We start from the raw sequence: 18,536 nt of genomic DNA on the forward strand, positions 1-18,536 counted from the left end.
TCGTAAATGAAGTTTTCCCCAAAAAAATATACACATCAAAAAGTCAACTTTTAGAGTCGTTACACTTAACGACGCTATACGGGAAAAAAGATTCGGGGCGTATCATGGCTAATGGTAGATTAACAAGGCAACTGTGACTTGAACATGGATGCCTGCTGAATGTAGACTGCAGTAGTAATACAATAAATCATGCTTAATTGTAATTCTGCATTATATATCTGCCAGAACTCAATCTACGCAATAAGCACCTAGATAGATTAACATGCCAGAAATATCAATCATACCAGCAATTTTTAATCAACAAATAATGAAAACCAAGCACGTCTCCTAATCCGATCTCTACATACACGTAAAACAAATCTTTCTTCCAGGACATATTTATATTCGGGGATGACTTATCACGAGATCGACCAAACTGTTTGATGACTTAGCTAGATTGTAGCTAGATGTCTAGATATACTAATAGGTAGCTGGCTAGAACCTTTAATTTCTAGTTTCTAGGTATATATGGGACTTAAAATATGGGTCGATCATGATCGAGTTAATTGTTACGTTCAAGCTTGAAACGTTCTTGAACTGATGAAATATAGGTTGCCGCCTTCATATCAACCATGTCATCACCAACAAGGTTATGATCGACCTGTTGCTGCTGCTGCTGCTTGCGATCATGAGAAGGTGGAACTATGAAGGTAATCTTCTGTTTAGGTTGAGCCTGAGCCTGAGTTGCGATGACATGATAGTCCTTATGGTTGTGAACCAGAAACCCTACTGAAGACGGTAAGGGATAGGCCTGGCTCGGCTTAACCTTGCTGCTCATCATGTATTGCATGCTAGACTGCTTGCTAGTTGTATTGGTTGTAGTAGTTGAGATTGACGAAGGTTTGGAAGCACGATAGAATGGCACCAACTTCCCCTTCATGAACCCTCTGCGCTTACGATTCGACTCCATCGGATCGACCTGATTACTCTTCACCTGGGTTTCTAGTACTAACTGATATCACTCCTTGTATATATGATCAAAGTAGACAGGAAATGGGCAAGTTCGTATGTTTTAGTGCAACTGAGGGGTCTATATATAGCCTACAGTTTGGCACATGAGTCGTGGAATAATTGGAGGACTCCTATAACTTTTGTGGAAGTTTTTTCAATGAAGATTATATGATTAAGAACTAGTTGATGACTTCTTTAATTAATCTACTTATCCATTATAAATTTAAATTTCGACCGTTTAATTTGTAGATATATATGAGTATATCATTCTTGTAAATTTTCATCTAATTTGAAAATTATTAAGATATTTATAAATGTGATTTACTCATTATGAATTTGAAATGTTCATATTTGACAATTTTGATCTGTTAACTAATTTGATCTACTTTTTTTTCACGGCAAAGAACCATACCCCACTGACATGGGGGGCCCTAGTCTCATGTGGCTCTTACGAGCGCGAGCAGAGACAGTCCACAACCGGAACATCAGGGTATCCCCACAACCGAAGGTATTTCTTCCGGCATGGGACTAATCCCTGATGGGGTCAGTGTGAAATGGTTCCGGCCCAGACCATTACAGCATGGGTCCCCTGGCCACAGTAATGCCTCAAGTGGCCCAACACGGCCGAGCTTTTCGCTACAATAGGCCCATAAGATACACTGGAGTGTGTAATGTTTCTGTCAACGATCGAACCGCTTACCAATGTCACATTTAAGTCATGGTTAAAGAGTTGTCGCGGTCAGAAACCACTACACCACACCCCGTAGTTCTAATGTGATCTACTTTGATACCTTAACAATAACTAAATTGGTTGAAAATTTGTATAAGTAATCTACTTATTCTACTTATATAGACCTAAAATATAAACGGTTGAGATTAAAAAATGTGATCAAAAATTATGTTTAAGTAATAATTAATTAAAAAATCCTCAAAAACCTTCCTAACTTTTGCATATATATCTTTAATTATCCTATTACTTTAAGCTCATTTCACTGTAGATAGATCGACCTCTTCGAGATCATTTTCTTTCAGGTCGTGGTCCCCAAGGCCTCAATATCTCGAAGCTTAATATCTCGAGTCTTTCGAGTCCTTGTGTACGTATTTATTCTATTATGTCCATCATTCAGCCAAACCTGAATCATTTTGTCATTGGATATGGATACGCATGGTTTAATTAACACACTACATATAATTAAGTTGCTACTTTACAGACATCCAAAATTAGGTACTTGATGAAACACGTTTTCCAGTTAGTATATTACGATATATCACTTACATATAATATACTAATTAATTATCCTGCGACTAATTCTTTAGTACTTCATAGACTATTTCTAGTCAAAAAGTGAACCTTATTGCCTAACGCACTAACCAAACAGAGAGTAGTACGATTTGTCTTAATTAATATTAACCACGGTATTGTCAACTGATAACTACATTCTGGCAGTGAATATGAATTTAAGCCTAGAATATCTGGTAGTTGCAAAAGGATGAGATGCTAATGAAAGAGAACTAAGCAAAATGTAATCACAAATTATGCTTTCCCCACTTCCATACCACATGCACTACCCATAGTCCCATATTATCCTAAGGGATCATAAACGTAATTAAAGAGAACATAATTTCCATAATATATAGTCGTTTCACCCATAATTAGGCAGATGGTGACAAGTAATCTCTTATCGCGTGTTCGTGATTCCCCATCTCAATATATGGCTGGACTCGTATAGTCGTATATATCTTCTTTCTTTCCGCTGCTCGAATTTTTTTTTGAATTCTAAGAAAGCATAATTAACTCGAGCGGAAAATACATCTTTAAAATGATAAGTTTGGAGTTTCGTTTTAAAGTATAGAAACATCAAGCAAGTACTGCTCATCGTTAGGGTGATCAATAAAGACAGAGTGTAGAGAGGATCAATCTGAGGATCAATCTGAGGATGTATATACTATGTAGGCAAGTTCCTCATGCTTCTTAATTAACTAGCTAATATGTACTTTAATTATGTGCACTTGCATGCATGGTTGCAAATATGTGTGAGGCATATAAGCGTATTCTCATCGCTATAGCCAGCTCTTCAGTCTTGACTAGCTAATCACAAATCATGGTGTTTTAATTAAGTGATGTTGGATTTAAGGGTGCTAGATACTAGCTACGGCAAAGCATATTTAAAAGTAGGAAAGCAAAATCCCGAAGATCGCAGCTGATAGATAAGAATAGTGTCTTTTTCAGAGTACACTAGCATACGACTCGGTCTTTGATCCCATTGGAGCGCACTTTGTTAATCAAATATGTAGCAGAAAACGCAGAGATGGAGATCAACACAAATTAACAGGAATCATGATCGATGATCTAGATACATGCCTAATGCATATGACTTAGTTAGAAGCAGAGCTTCCTCGCCGCCACTACGTACGTACTGAACCCTAGATAGCTACCCGACCAGGTCTTTCCATGTGTAAGTACGTATTGTATAATCTTTGGCTGATGTTATCTTACGTACAGCTTATAGAAGCAACATTGGTATATATATTTACCAGTACGTACGTTATACAGTAATTTGGAAGTAGATAGAGATTAAGGCAGATCGAATTCAAAGAAGCATCTGATATTTACTATTACTTTCGAGTGATGGATGAAGCTGCGGTTAAGGATACCTTCAAGTTGCAGGTGGATAAGTTTGCTTTAGTTATACTGAGACAGACATAATGCATGTGCTAGACACTAGTTCTATACACTGATCGGAATCACTACCTTAGGTGCTATGAAAGCGAAATAAAGTTGCATGCCAAATTCCTTGTCGTTTTCACGGATAAGATATTCTACCTGCTGAAGCTGATTTATACAACAATAGTCGACACAAGCGGCCTGGCCTGGCCAGTTACCAATTCGATCAGAGGACCAGCTTCCTGTAGTACTTCTTCTCTTCCAGTTTCCAGTTCAAGGAGAATTGTATATGCCTCACTCTAACGCGCGCGTGATTAAGATCATAGTGCAAGAGCTAAATATTGATCCCATGGCAATATATATAGATATGATCTGCATGCAAGGACTTCGCGCAACTTATCAAGTCTCTTTCTGAAATGTGCAATTTGAATTGGGTGATGTACTTGCCCTAGATAGACAACTACATGGAGCCAGGGTCTCTACAAGAGTCTCTCTCTCTCTCTCTCTCTCTCTCTATATATATATATATATATATATATATATATATATATATATATATATATATATAAAATGTCCCTTAATTTGCAAGCTTGCTAAAGTTCCTCTTCGATTCTTTGACTCTTAAAGTTAATTTGTTCTTCTATGATGCATAAAGTCATAGGATAAATTTGCATCATCCAAAAGTGTTGCATGTCGATTGCTTTGTGTCCACAAATTTTTGTATATATCTTGCTAAATTTTCCAAAGAAATTTCTTGATCGATCACTCATATTTTTTTCACGAAAAATAGTATTTGCCACATTAATTCGTTCATCAGTATCTTATCATGACGTGCACGCGCGTAGAGATCTCATTTTGTTTTTGTTTGAGGGTCTCAAACTCACCAATTATTATTATTTGGTCCGAGTACTACCCTCCTGCTAACACCGATGTTATTATCACTCGAAACTGGCGGAGACCATGCAAGGGGGTGAAGGAGCAAGGTATTCAATCAACAGCAGTGATACATTTAAAAATGCCTTTTTGAAGTAGCTGATACTTGTAATCATAGTTCCAGGCAATATGTACGACTACTACTTCTACTGTAAATTAGTCCTGCAAAACATGAAACAAAACACAAATTAAGTTCTACTGATTCTTGAGAGTTCAGAGGTATGAAATCCTAAGTTAGGTCCAAACTCCAATCAGCCGTGATACAAAGGTCATAATAATTGGCATTATTAGTACTTTTTGATGAACCAAGACCATACCAAACGCTAAACGCTAAGACCATACCAAACGCGCACTATCATATCAAAAATGTACGTGACCAGTTCCATGTACTTCAGAAATCTGAAGGGAACTTTTGAAACTCGAATCTAAGTAGATAGAGAGGCAGATATCGGCAAGGCTCGGTCAGATTATAAGAGGTACTCAAAATGAGTATCGAGAACTTTGATTTGATAGTTCTCTATCCAACATCATCATATGTACCACTTCTAATTCAAGAACAACAGCAACCACATTGATGAATCAAGCAGTAAACTGAGGAAAAGTCATACAGACATGACATGAGTCATACAGCTTGTATTAGTCTGATATGGTCATATGGTGATGCTGAGCTGACCAAATACTTTTATGGAACTAGCAGGCTATCCTAAGTTTCGAGAAAAATTTGTAGGTCTTTAGTTTCTGAGATTAATATCAATTTATAATTGACAAGGTCATCTTATCACATACATGATACATGTTAGGGCTGTAAACGGTTCCAAAATAGCCAAAAATAGGTGGAACCGTAAACCGAACCGTGTTATTTAAACGGTTCGGTTCTTGTATTTTTCAGAATAGGAACCGAACGGTTCGGTTCCTAACGGTTCCATGGCGGTTCCGGTTCCAAAACGGTTCCAAAAAAAATTGTCTTAAATTCAAGAATGATGTTAGTTTGAGCATATCATACTTATATTTGGTGACAAGAAATGATGGAAGATTGATAATTCGAGACAAGATAATTCCAAATCAGGGGATAGTCTATGTCCTCCACCAAATGGAATATGACTAGTACTTTAGTTTAAAGCAATTTCTCTCTTTTGCAAACGATTTCGGTCCCAAAACGGTTCCAAACGGTTCCTATACATTTTTTTCTAGGAACCGAACCGAACCGAATTGTTTTAAAAACGGTTCGGTTCTACTGTTTAACTTCATTTTTTTTCTAGGAACCGAACCGAACTGCTGTTAAACGGTTCGGTTCCAACGGTTCCTTCAGGAACCGAAACCGATTAACAGCCCTAATACATGTTACCTTTCTCTGTCCAATCAGAAACAAAAAAAATATACATATTCCTCTTTATTTTGGCAAACATACATGTTCCTTTCTTACATAAGCAAAAATGGTTTATCAGTAATCAGTAATAGTAATTACTTCTTATTTTATCATAACACAAACACAAACAATGAAGAGTGTTCAGACGGGAAGGATGCAATTGTTGATTAATTACCCAACGCCATGGAGAACTCCCCTCAAAATGGTGTGGTCGATGATGCTATTGTGGATAACATTGTTCTAAGTTCAGATGTCATCGAAGAAAATGTGTTGCAAGGGACGATTGTTAATGTTGACACTACGCTTGCAATCAGCAGTGATCGAGACATCAATCCAACAAATTGTTCAAGTAATGATAATGTTAATATTTCCATGGGTAATAGCTTTGTGGTTCTTGCTCACATGCAACAAAAGGTGAACATTGTTGCACATGAACAAGAACCGTTCGTCGAACACATGGACACTTTGATTGGTACTATTAATAAAGATTCTGCTATGGTAGAATCTAGTGTACCTCAAACCAAATTCAATTGGGGTGATTTAGAAAATGAAAAACCCCTAGGTCATCATCCATATGATCTGAAGGGACGAGTCCCTTGAGTTCCTAGTTTGATGAAGGTGAATCTCCAGAAGTTGAGAATCTTCTCAAATCTTTCCATAAGTCTCAAAAGAAAAAACAGAAGGTCAAAAAGGATTCAAGAGATCCTTACCCTGCCCGTAATCGCGCTCATGTTGTGCCTCTTGATCTTTGATACAATTGGCTATGTTTTTTCTAGCTTGCTTATGTTTTAGTGGCCTTTTTTGTTCTAAGAGGTTTTGGGTTTATGTCCCCCTAGTTTTTTTTTTCTTTAATAATTTTTCCTTTAGCGAAAAAAAAAAGTCAGAATAACCAGCTTGTCTCTGCCTATCAGCTGGGAGAAAAGAATTTTATAAGATCTGCATTTGGCAGACTTGGCAAACAACAAAGACATTGGGGAGTTCTGAATAATATGTAGTTGAGTATCTCCCAGCAGTAACTTTATTCAATACATAAAAACGCTATCCATATGAAGAGAATATCTTTCTTCTTTTTTTTGGTCGAAATATGAAGAGAATATCACTCCATTAGAATTGGAAGCATTTAAGTCCCAGTGTCCAACAGGCCATCAGGATCAGGCCTCAGAAAATACTTGTCCTCCACATGATTATGTGAACAGTATGATGGGAATTCAGAGAAACTCTTCATTTGGAGTTGCTGATGACCTGAATCAGTACTAGTGACCACATTGGACTGGACCGAGTGAGTTAGATTTCTGTTCACCAAACTTTGTGTTGGATTTGACGATGACAGAAGATAGAGAGCACAACTCGAGTCAATGCCTCGAGTTGTACCATCAAAAGAAATTGCAGGACCTGCAGCATCCCTTGTGCTTTGTGGTAAGGCTGCAGCTGCAGCTGGTGTTGGAAACGACTCTCGCATAAAAGCTTGAGGGGTTGCTGCTTGGTTGAAAGATGAAACTCTAGGGTCATTGGTCTGCAAGAAAAATAACTGTTTATCGGCTCCTCCATCGTCAGTGCTGCAATTGGGAGGAATTCGTAGGTGATCAACTGCTTGCATCCGCTGGTGACGATTGTACAGCATCGGTTGATGATCTGCTGAATTTTTGGCCTCAAAAGGCCACAAACTTCTAACATTGGTGGTTGCACATAGCTGTGGACTACCAAAGTGCAAGATTCTGGGGCCTATATTTAGTGAAAAAACATGTCAGTCCCATAATCTCAGGCCAATTTCAATACGACAAACTAAATAATTCAAGAAAAGGAGAATTAACATATGTTAGAATGATGATCTATATTAGCATGCAACGGATTGCTACCAATGCACCAAAATTTGCATCTTCACCAGCTTCAACTTGAAAACTGCGTTCTATTAAAATTTGAGAGAAGTTTTATTTCCATTGGTTTTTCTGAGAGCTAATATGAAATATTGGATGATATTTTGAAACTTGACTGGTCAGATGCCCCCAAAGCAAACGCGAGGGAAAAGAATTACAGAATCATGTAGTACTGATGGACAAGCGCAAACAGTAGAAAATGTGCTCTATCAAAACTAGGCAAGCTCGATCTCTAACATTCACCAATTAATTTGATGAATGGAAGTGGGTAACAGAAGCATGTATATATGTATTAGTAGTCCTTTAAGTTTAGTACGTCTGCTAGGATGTAGAACATACCTTTGTAATTGGAGAGGAAATTATTGGAAGTAAAGTAGAAAGATTCTGGTTTAGGTTTCCTCCGCCGCTGGTTGTGTCCATTGAGACGTTTTCTGCAGCTTCTCTTCACCTCATCAAACTCCACCAGAGAATGGAACCTGTACAATTAGCACTCGATGAGATCAAGATCTGCTGTTCCGCGCTAAAAAAGAACACGTAGTATCTACGTCAGACTAGGATTGATAATTTTCATATTGTTAAAAACTTCTGATGACTCGAAAAATAGGTACTGAAGGATCTTACTAATAGCACTAATGAGCTTAGGTACTGATAGACTGAACTATAAGAACAACTGCCTAAAACTAAAAGTACGTACTAATATCTAATGGATCAACTAAACTTAAATCCAATAAACCAAAGTATTACTGGAATCCATAACTAATACAGTAGTACTTCAATCATAAAAGCAAGTGCAAATATGTCTATCGAACTGAAATCGCAATTGAAGCATGTAAAACTAATTGTCCATCAAAACTGATCAAAGTATAGCAATATAGCATACTCGGCTAAATTAACCAAATGAATGATTCATATATGAAAAATGTACCTGCTGCACTGCTGGCAGAATCGCTTCTGTTGACATCTGATGACCACAATTGGCGTCTTGGAGTGGAGCTCGCAGACCCTATGCCGGCGATGATACTCCCTGCAGCGACTCAGGTCTGCCTTGCAACCATCGACCAAGCATGTCGGCGTAGGCGATGATGCTACTTTGATTTTCTGATGATGATCAACCTTTCTGGTCCTGGACAAAGGTGAAGAAGAAATTAAAATTGAGGGCTTTATTGCAATTGGAGCAACCACTTCAGCACTAGTACTGCCAAGCTTCAAATCCACTAAGCTGAATGATGGTGATTCACATCCTCTGCTTCTAGCACTACTTGAACCAACCAAAGCAGCAAGATCATTTCCCTTTTGCTGATGATCCAACTGATCATCATCATTTGAATCCCAAGCAAAGTCCTTGTAGTCCCATTCCATGGCTCTTAACTCCACAAGTCCTTGTAGCTAGGCTAGTAGCAGCTGCAATTAGCAACATAAGGCTGTAGGTATATTAAGGCAAAAACACAGGAGCTAGCTAGGAGGCTCCAAAAAATTGGGTGGGGATAACTAGCAGTTTAGCACGACTGTTCCCTCCAAAAGAAGGAAGGTCAAAAGCTTAATTGTCCAAAGTGCAAACCCAAGTTGGATTATCAATGAGTAGCAGATCAACTAATTTAAATTAATCTAATGACCCACTACTGCAACAAAATTAGTTAATTAATTAAAAAAAAAGCTAATTATCAGAAAAAGGAAATGAACCACACTGTAGGGCACTATATAAAGAGCAGAAAAATCCAGCAAGGTTAGGAATAGAACCAGTGGACCACCGGGAGGTTGAGGCTGAGAGCTTTGTCCAGCTTCTGCTTCTGTTGTTCTGTTTGTCCCGAAAATTCTTCCCCTCACTAGGTGAAGGTTCATTTTCGGCCAACATTCTGGCGTGGCAGCACTACAGAAGTTTGAGTCAAGTGTTGGTTTTGACTAACACTCGAAAATCTCCGTTAACGTCAAGTTTGAAATAGGGTTGATTGCCAAACTGAAATTAGGAGAGAGAGAGAAAGGAGACCCAGATGAGAGAGACATGAGGGAAATTTGAAGGAAAACTTACTGATTGCACATTCATATCATCTAAGGAAAACTTCCCAGAAGTTGAATAGAGAAGAAACAGAGAGTATCAATTTTCTTTTTCTTCTTTCTCTGATTCTAATGCTATTAAAATTATACTTCGATTTTTCTTTTCTGAGTTTTCTAAAACCCCATAAGCCAATCATCAAAACCCAGAATCTTACGACAATGATTAGAAAATCTAAGGAGGAGAAGGAGAAGGTACCAATGATGGGTCTGGCTCTGCCGACGCATTGGTGGCTTTGTTTCAATTTTATTTTTAAACCTTGAACTCTTCAGTGGCGATGGCACTGCAAAATCCTTGGTTTTTAGTTCAACTCTGTTAGCGTGTGTACTACACGCTCCGTTAAAAAGAAAAAGAAAAAGTGAATGTTCACAGAATGAAGGAAAGAACCTCCGCTGTTTGTCCATAATTTATAGGGCCCAACCTCTTATTATTTAGGTGATGGGAGTGCAGAATTCAATACATAAATATACAGAGATCGAATCTATAATATACATTAATTCTTAATAATATCTCATTAAATAGTTTAATTACTTTGTTAATGATCAACTACGTCACCATTAGCATTAAAGAAAAGAAGAGGTCCCATAAGATAGTATAGTCGGTATCCATGCCATAATTTCATATTATCTTATTACACACTTCTTTTTCTTTTTTGTTGGAATGATATTTTATCTATTATACACAATAATGAAATGAATGGTTCATCTGATCCTTCCACGAGTATGAGAGGACTGTAGATAGCCCCATTTGATTGATTTCCATAAATGAGAGATGATTGAACCTTAATATGGCATACAAATATCTTGATCAACCTAGCTGATGCTGGTCTGTATATAGTTAATTAATTAATTGATGATAAGCATGATCGATCAGTATTTAATTAGCACTAAATCCCAATGGTCATGATGTCTAAACCAATGGTGATGGAATTTATCACTGCCCTACACCACTGGTTCTTTAATGGAATTGAGGGGGAACAAGTTCTTTGGATGCTCTCATTCATTATATCACTTATTTGTGATTCATGCCTTAGTGTATGTAGAATACACTTCTTTTTCTTTTTTATTGGACTGTTGCCTTATATATAATACACGATAATGAAATGAATGTTTCAACATCTAAATTCTGATCCATCCACGAGTATGAGAGGACTGTAGATAGCTCAATTTGGTCAATTTCTACAAATGGAGATGATTGAACCTTAATATGGCATACAAATATCTTGATCAACCTAACTGGTGCTAGTCTGTATATAGTTAATTAATTAATTGATGATAAGCATGATCGATCAGTATATATTTAAGTATCACTGCCCTACACCACTGGTTCTTTAATGGAATTGAGGGGGAACAAGTTCTTTGGATGCTCTCATTCATTATATCACTCATTTGTGATTTATGCCTTGGTGTATGTAGAATACACTACTTTTTCTTTTTTATTGGACTGTTGCCTTATATATAATACACAATAATGAAATGAATGTTTCAACATCAAAATTCTGATCCATCCACGAGTATGAGAGGACTGTAGATAGCTCAATTTGGTCAATTTCTATAAATGGAGATGATTGAACCTTAATATGGCATACAAATATCTTGATCAACCTAGCTGGTGCTGGTCTGTATTAGTTAATTAATTAATGATGATAAGCATGATCGATCAGTATATATTTAATTATCACTGCCTACGCCACTGGTTTTTTAATGGAATTGTGGGGGAACAAGTTCTTTGGATGATCTCATTCGTTATTTCACTTATCTGTGATTCATGCCTTAGTGTATGTAGAATAAACTTCCTTTTGTTTTTTATTTGACTGTTACCTTATATATAATACACAATAATGAAAACTCAATGTTTCAACATCTAAATTCTGATCCATCCACGAGTATGGGAGGACTGTAGATAGCTCAATTTGATCAATTTCTATAAATGAGAGATGATTGAACCTTAATATGGCATACCAAAACCTTGATCAGACCTAGATGGAGCTGGAATGAATATAGTTATCATTAGCATATATGATCGATCAGTATTTAATTAGCAATAAACAAATGGTGATGACCAAGGTTTAAAATATCATTTTTTAAAAATGGATATATCGGATATATATATCGGGGATATTAGAAAAAATATATTGTTTTTTTAATTTAGATATCGTATATATATCAGAGATATTGAAAAAATATATATCATTCATGTTCTGAAATTTTTTATTTTTTATTATTAAATTACATATAAAATATACAGTTATTAACTTTATCTAGTACCAGAAAAAAACTCTAGGTGCTTGAAAAGACGCATGTTGGTCAATCAAACTACAATACTCTACCCAAGACATACAAGTCATATAATACGAATTGCAATAGTTAATATGATAGTCATATATCTCTTTCGAGTTGCCGACAGTTTCTTCGAGAAATCGATAGTAAGGATAAATTAAACTCGATGATTAATCATATATTTCTTCAAACTGACCATAATCGTAAATAAAATAATCAAATTGATAGTTTGACTTTATGTGATCATTTGCTATAGATCCATGATCTATAGATCCATGATCCTCATCTTGGGTAGCATGATCAAAATTACTTTAACAAAAAAACTGCTCAAATCTTTCACAGATTGTCCATGTTCAAACCTTGTATCTCCACCACCTTGTCCACCACCACCATCATTTGAACTATCTAGAGTTGATACGCCGCCCCACACACTAGCATTATCATAATTATTTCCTGAGTTTTCAACTTCATCAGATAATACCTTATTTACATCAATTCCAAAATCAATTGTATTTTCTACGACATGTGGATGCGAGTTGCTATTTTCTTCATCGAGGTCAAATAGAGCATTTGTCACTGATATGGCTTGACTCTTAAGAGTTAAGACTTGAACTTTCACTTCTCATCCATAATTCTTTTACAAAAAAATAAAAAATAGCCGATTGAGAGACTACTCTTCTAGTATTCTTTTTTATATCTCTCGAGGCTCGATGTGATTAATTAATCAAAAACTCATCTCTAAGAGTCTGAGACATCATCAAGTTAAGATAAAAAAAAATGAAAATAAAAAATTTCAGATATTTCTCCAAAATATTGAAGATATATAAGATATTTCGTAAATATCAGAAAAATATCGGAGATATTTTATGTTATCGGAGAAATATCGCAAATACGAAAAAAATAAGATATTTACCCCTAAGATTGATCGGAATATCGGGAAGATTTTGAACCTTGGTGATGACTAAACCAATGGTGCTGGAATTCATAACTGCCTAGGCCACTGGTTTTTAAATGGGATTGAAGCTATTTTGTTTCAAGGAATGGAAGGATCCTTTGGAAAATCCAAGGCATGGGAAATTGCAATTCCCATCATATTTTCTTTCCTCTGTTTGGAAAATTCTGGAATTGGACAGGAGATACATGTAGAATTGACACATAAATCTAAAAGGTAATGGATAAATAGGACAATTAATGATTTCCAGTAGGGATTTTAGCAATAAATGGTAGAGTTTGCCGCGAAAATGAATCTTTTGAGTGGGTTTAGGGAAACATTTTCTGCCAAAATCTCCTTCCAATTGGGAATTACTTTCCTTTCCTACTCTTTTACTTGAAATTTCATATACAATAAAGTAAAAAATTTCATTTCCCATGAGTTTCATTTAGTGAAACAAACACAGCCTTGAGGGGGAACTAGTTTTGTGCATGCTCTCTTTCGTTATTGCGATTCATGCTTTAATTAGTGCATGTAGATTAGACGACGACAGGACCACTACCCAAATTATGTAGTTAAAAAAGGAGAAGGGAGGATAATCAGGATATAGTTGTTGAAAGAGTTTTTTTCACCAACAGTCCCTCAACTCTGGTGTACCTACCAATGTGATACCTCAACTCTTAATCGTACCAATGTGATACCCAGACTCTAGTATTGTTATCATTGAAGTACTTCCGTCAGTTTTTTTCAACTTCTCCGTCATCTTGGTGATGTGGCAAGTACGTGAGGCCCACAAAGAGGGTTAAAAGACAAAAATTAGCCCCATCTGAAAGGAGCAATGTTTTTCCCGCCCTTTACCTTGAGAAAGACACCCAACAATTCCAATTTTAGCGCCAATTTTCCCTCCATACTCCTTAATTTGTGTCTCTTATCTAAACTAAATAACTACCGCCAACCAGTCGACCACAATCTGATAAAACTTAGATCAATCTCATTTTCTATTTTTACCCTAGCACTTGTTAAACTAACAGAATAAATATAGAAATTTATATGGAACATCTCATTTCCACAATCTCATAAGAATATAGAAACGCATTACTTAACGAAATTCAAATACATGTTTAAGTACCATTAGTTATTACAAGCAAAAATCATGGCAGATCAACATAAAAGGTGGCAACTAATGGTACTTAAACATGTATTTGAATTTCGTTAAGTTATGTGTTTCTATATTCTTATGAGATTGTGGAAATGAGATGTTCCATATAAATTTCTATATTTATTCTGTTAGTTTAACAAGTGATAGGGTAAAAATAGAAAATGAGATTGATCTAGGTTTTATCAGATTGTGGTCGACTGGTTGGCGGTAGTTCTTTAGTTTAGATAAGAGACACAAATTAATGAGTAGGGAGGGAAAATTGGCGCCAAAATTGGAATTGTTGGGTGTCTTTCTCAAGGTAAATGGCGGGAAAAATATTGCTCTTCTCAGATTGGGTTAATTTTTTCTTTTAACCCTATTTGTGGGCCTCACGTACTTGCCACGTCACCAAGATGACGGAGAAGTTGAAAAAAACTGACGGAAGTACTTCAATGGTAGCAATACTAAAGTCTGGGTATCACATTGATACGATTAAGAGTTGAGGTATCACATTGGTAGGTACACCAGAGTTGAGAGACTGATGATGAAAAAAACTCTTGTTGAAATAAGTATAAGATGGGTTTCGAAAGCGAACAAATAGTGAAAGGAAGAGATATATGAGCACAGAGAACAAGCATGCACGCAATCACATAAAGATTTATAGGTGATTTGGTGGAAGAAGACAACAAAGGCTTCATCGTGTTCAACAAACGAGGGAAATTAGTTTTATGGGTTGGGTTAGGATGATCCATAGATTTGGGTAGGTATATCCGTATATGTTTATCAGTTTATGAGTTTTTGTCCGCCCCTTCAAGGCTTCAATCTCCTAAACAAACCCAATACATCTGATTTAGACCATCCCATGAAATAAGGCCCAGTATTTTTCATCTTTAAACGCTTACTATGAATGCAGAATCATGCATGAATGGATGTTCACACTCACTTCGAGTCAACTCTTAATTTACTTTAATAGTCGCATATTAATTTCTCATAAGATTTTTCCGGGAGTTGGTAATGCCTAGCCTAATGAGTTACTTTCAAGTTTCAACTAAGTGAACTGACGTACTGTTTTTGTGTTGTCTGAGTACTTCATAGTTCATACAACGTTATATGAATTATGAAATACTCAGTCTTAACAAATTAGTGCGCTAATCAATAGTAGCGGATTTTGAAAAAAAAATTCGGAGAGACCAAAATTTTTAGAGGCCAATATATATCAAAGTATATAATTAAATATTGATATATACACAATTATACCATAAATATATGTAATTGTACCAAAACTATATGAATTACAGCTTATTAAAAGTAATAATATCATAATTATACACAATTATGTTATAATTATACTATTTTGTAGAGGGAAAAAATTACTTCCGTGGGGACCACAGCCCCGGAGAGGCCTCTTCAAGCATCCGCCACTGCTAGTAATCAGGCATGCATGCACATTATAACACAAACACCTTAGTGTCACACTGCGAGAGTTCAACATTTCTCTATTGGTTCCCAGGCCATGCTCGACAGTAAATTAATGTACTATATCATAATAATCAGCAAAAAAAGCATATGTGGGACAATACATGCATGAACAAACGTCATTCACATGCATGATCAATATGTCTTACATCGCATAACGAAGCCAATTTTATTGTTTCTCGATTACAATTAATTAATTAAGAACTTAGCTAATTTGCACAGCATGGGAGAAGAACCAAGGAGCGAGACAGGCCCGGCCCGAGCCCCGGCCCGTGCGACCGCACCAGGTCCAAGGGCATGAGAGTTTTACTAATTTAATATAATTAGATTTAATTAAGGCATTTTAATTAACTACCGATGGAAATTTTACATAGAAAATAAAAGAAATGAAAGGAATTACAGTAGGAAATGGGGATGACAAAAAGATAGAACTTATTTATTGGTGGGACTCGGATGATTATGAAGGTTAATTAGGCATTCATTATATAATTAAGACCACAAAATTAATAACAAGGCCAGATTTTACATAAAAGAAACAAAATTCAGATTGCTCTGTCTATTAGTGCTCACAATTTTCTAAATTGTTCAGTCTCTCTCTATTTCACATCTTGTCTTTCATGGATTCTAAATTTTTGAATTGGTAGTTTTTAAATACAAGAAAAATTATGTAAGAAAGATGACACAAAATTTTTCTTCACACCGGGCATTCAATCTCTCAGGACTGGCCCTAGAGCGAGATCGTACATACCAGGGATTTAGAATTCAAGCAAAAAGAACTTGAGAAACTCGTGCCTCTAGTACTTTGCTTTCCTTCAATAAAACTATGATATATAGAATATGTTGATGCCAAGAGCGTTAAGACTGACTTAATCAAGACATGCATGCTCTAGCTAATTAAACAATAAATTGAATTTTGAGACCTGCCCACTTCATAGTTAACTACGTACTTTTTATACGTAGACGACATCATTGATATCAAACATCTGCTAAAAGAAAGAAAAACCAAAATTAAATATTACTGATCTGCTACATTTTCCGATCCATTCCATTTCAAGTAGCAGAGGCCAGCACAAAACCTAGCTCGATCGGTGTCTTCAGGTGAAGCTGGCCAGCTGGGTGACTAGAAATCAGTTTCTACCCTAGCTATCACGCGTGTAATTTGTAAGCTGCATCTGAGTCAAGATGTGTTCGAAATTGTCGGAATTAGGCTTGTCAATTGGATGAGAGTGCATTCCTTCGTAAGTGGTTACCACAACGCCTTCGTCCTTGCTTAACCGTTGCACTTGCTTCTTAACATTGCATCCTTCATACGTACATCGATAGTAGCTTTTGCAAAAAATTTCTCCATTAACATAGCTTGATACAGTGTTACAGTTGGCCTACTTGTAATAGTTGTAGTTGTATACAGTATGTGCATATATAGACGTACACAAATGTATATAGACGGTTCATGGTTGGAGTCATTTATCATTTTATCTGAAAACTAGGTAGCTAGTGTTAGGTAAGTATATATAAGCTAGAGAACGTAAAGGACATATATGTGTGTAAACTACTGATTGTGATATTATTAATGAGGTTAATTAGATGAAATTGATTAAGTAGTAAGATATCCCTATCTATAAAATACTGATGATTGATGAACATAAAATCAGTGCTTAAGATGGGATATATAGTGGGAATGAGTAAACGCGAAATATCAAACGCATGAAATATGAATGGATTTATCATCATATATTTCTAAAAATTAGTTCCGGCCGGCAACAATCATTTTCAACCACCTATACTCATTTTTTTTCCTTCGATTAACCATGCAGCTTCCATTGTATATACCTCATTTGATATTGCTAATATACCAACTTTTCCTAGTGGAAAATCAAGTAGGATCTTGCTCAAGTAAATTAACACGTGCTTAATTATATAAGATGATGAGGAGCCTCGCTCAAGTAAATTTTTATTGGATGATATGGATCAATATTTTATGTACGTATATACCAGACTACCACTTAAACAAATCAAATCTGGTGATCGGGTCATTCGAGTGACATTAATTCATGCATGGATCAAAATATTCTCATCATAGTAATGAAGGATCGATGATGATTGAACATATCTGATGAATTGGAGAAAACAAAATGGAACAAAATATATATTGAAGCTTACGTACAGATACGTACCTGGGAAATTTGTTGGCTTTGACTGCTTTTTGGCCATATTTTCTCCAGCGATAACCATCGTCAAGTATGTCAACCTGGCTCCTTGTCTGAAAAGCATACTTGGGCTTTTTCGCTTTCTTCTTCATCTTACCTGGGTTATCGGCCGCCGCCGGCGGACTATGATCATGATTCGCAGCACGATCATCAGAATAATGGTCGTCATCGTGTTTAACAACAAGTTGTTTGACTTGTCTCCCATTAGCTGCATGGTTTTCTATACCTGTCGACTCCAAAAGCCTGTGATTACTTGAACTGCTATGGTCACCGCCATAGCTGGTAATACCGCTTCTACTGTAAAGTAGTGTTTGAGGGCTGTCCATATTCGGTGATGATAAAGCCGCCATTGATGATGAGGAAGCTGATGGTGCTCCTGGGAAGAACATTTGGTAATTGTCCATGTTCCAATTATTAAGCTATAGCCGTATGTCTGGTGTCACTAAACTCAAAAAACAAAAGAAGAAGAAGAAGAAGAAGAAGAAGAAGAGAGGCGGCAAAGGTAATGAGCCAGCGATGGCCCCGACTTCAGTATATGTAGGGTTTCACCAGAGCGAGACAATTTGAGACACATGATATATGGGGATATATACTGAGAGAGAGATCGATAGGTGTCGTAAACGGCAC

General features: G+C 36.4%; 3 protein-coding genes across 3 annotated transcripts; all 3 read right to left on the reverse strand.

Moving 5' to 3' along the window:
• Positions 1-216: 216 nt before the first annotated feature.
• On the reverse strand, positions 217-1,016 carry LOC126800606 (uncharacterized). Its single transcript, XM_050527997.1, has one exon. It carries the CDS (start codon positions 947-949, stop codon positions 542-544), a length of 408 nt encoding a protein of 135 aa, XP_050383954.1. The 5' UTR covers positions 950-1,016; the 3' UTR covers positions 217-541.
• A 5,930-nt stretch (positions 1,017-6,946) lies between these two features.
• Positions 6,947-9,343, reverse strand: LOC126800592 (squamosa promoter-binding-like protein 13A). Its single transcript, XM_050527978.1, has 3 exons — positions 8,754-9,343; positions 8,168-8,304; positions 6,947-7,676 (listed from the first exon to the last, which is right to left on the reverse strand). The coding sequence occupies exons 1-3, from the start codon at positions 9,185-9,187 to the stop codon at positions 7,075-7,077; spliced, it is 1,173 nt and encodes a 390-aa protein (XP_050383935.1). The 5' UTR covers positions 9,188-9,343; the 3' UTR covers positions 6,947-7,074.
• A 7,244-nt stretch (positions 9,344-16,587) lies between these two features.
• Positions 16,588-18,393, reverse strand: LOC126800614 (probable WRKY transcription factor 24). The gene is made up of 2 exons (XM_050528008.1): positions 17,877-18,393; positions 16,588-17,028 (listed from the first exon to the last, which is right to left on the reverse strand). Exons 1-2 carry the CDS (start codon positions 18,311-18,313, stop codon positions 16,842-16,844), a joined length of 624 nt encoding a protein of 207 aa, XP_050383965.1. The 5' UTR covers positions 18,314-18,393; the 3' UTR covers positions 16,588-16,841.
• Between the last annotated feature and the right edge of the window lie 143 nt (positions 18,394-18,536).

This window comes from Argentina anserina, chromosome 6 (genome assembly GCF_933775445.1).
Source record: "Argentina anserina chromosome 6, drPotAnse1.1, whole genome shotgun sequence".
In the NCBI taxonomy this organism is placed as follows: Eukaryota; Viridiplantae; Streptophyta; class Magnoliopsida; order Rosales; family Rosaceae; genus Argentina; species Argentina anserina.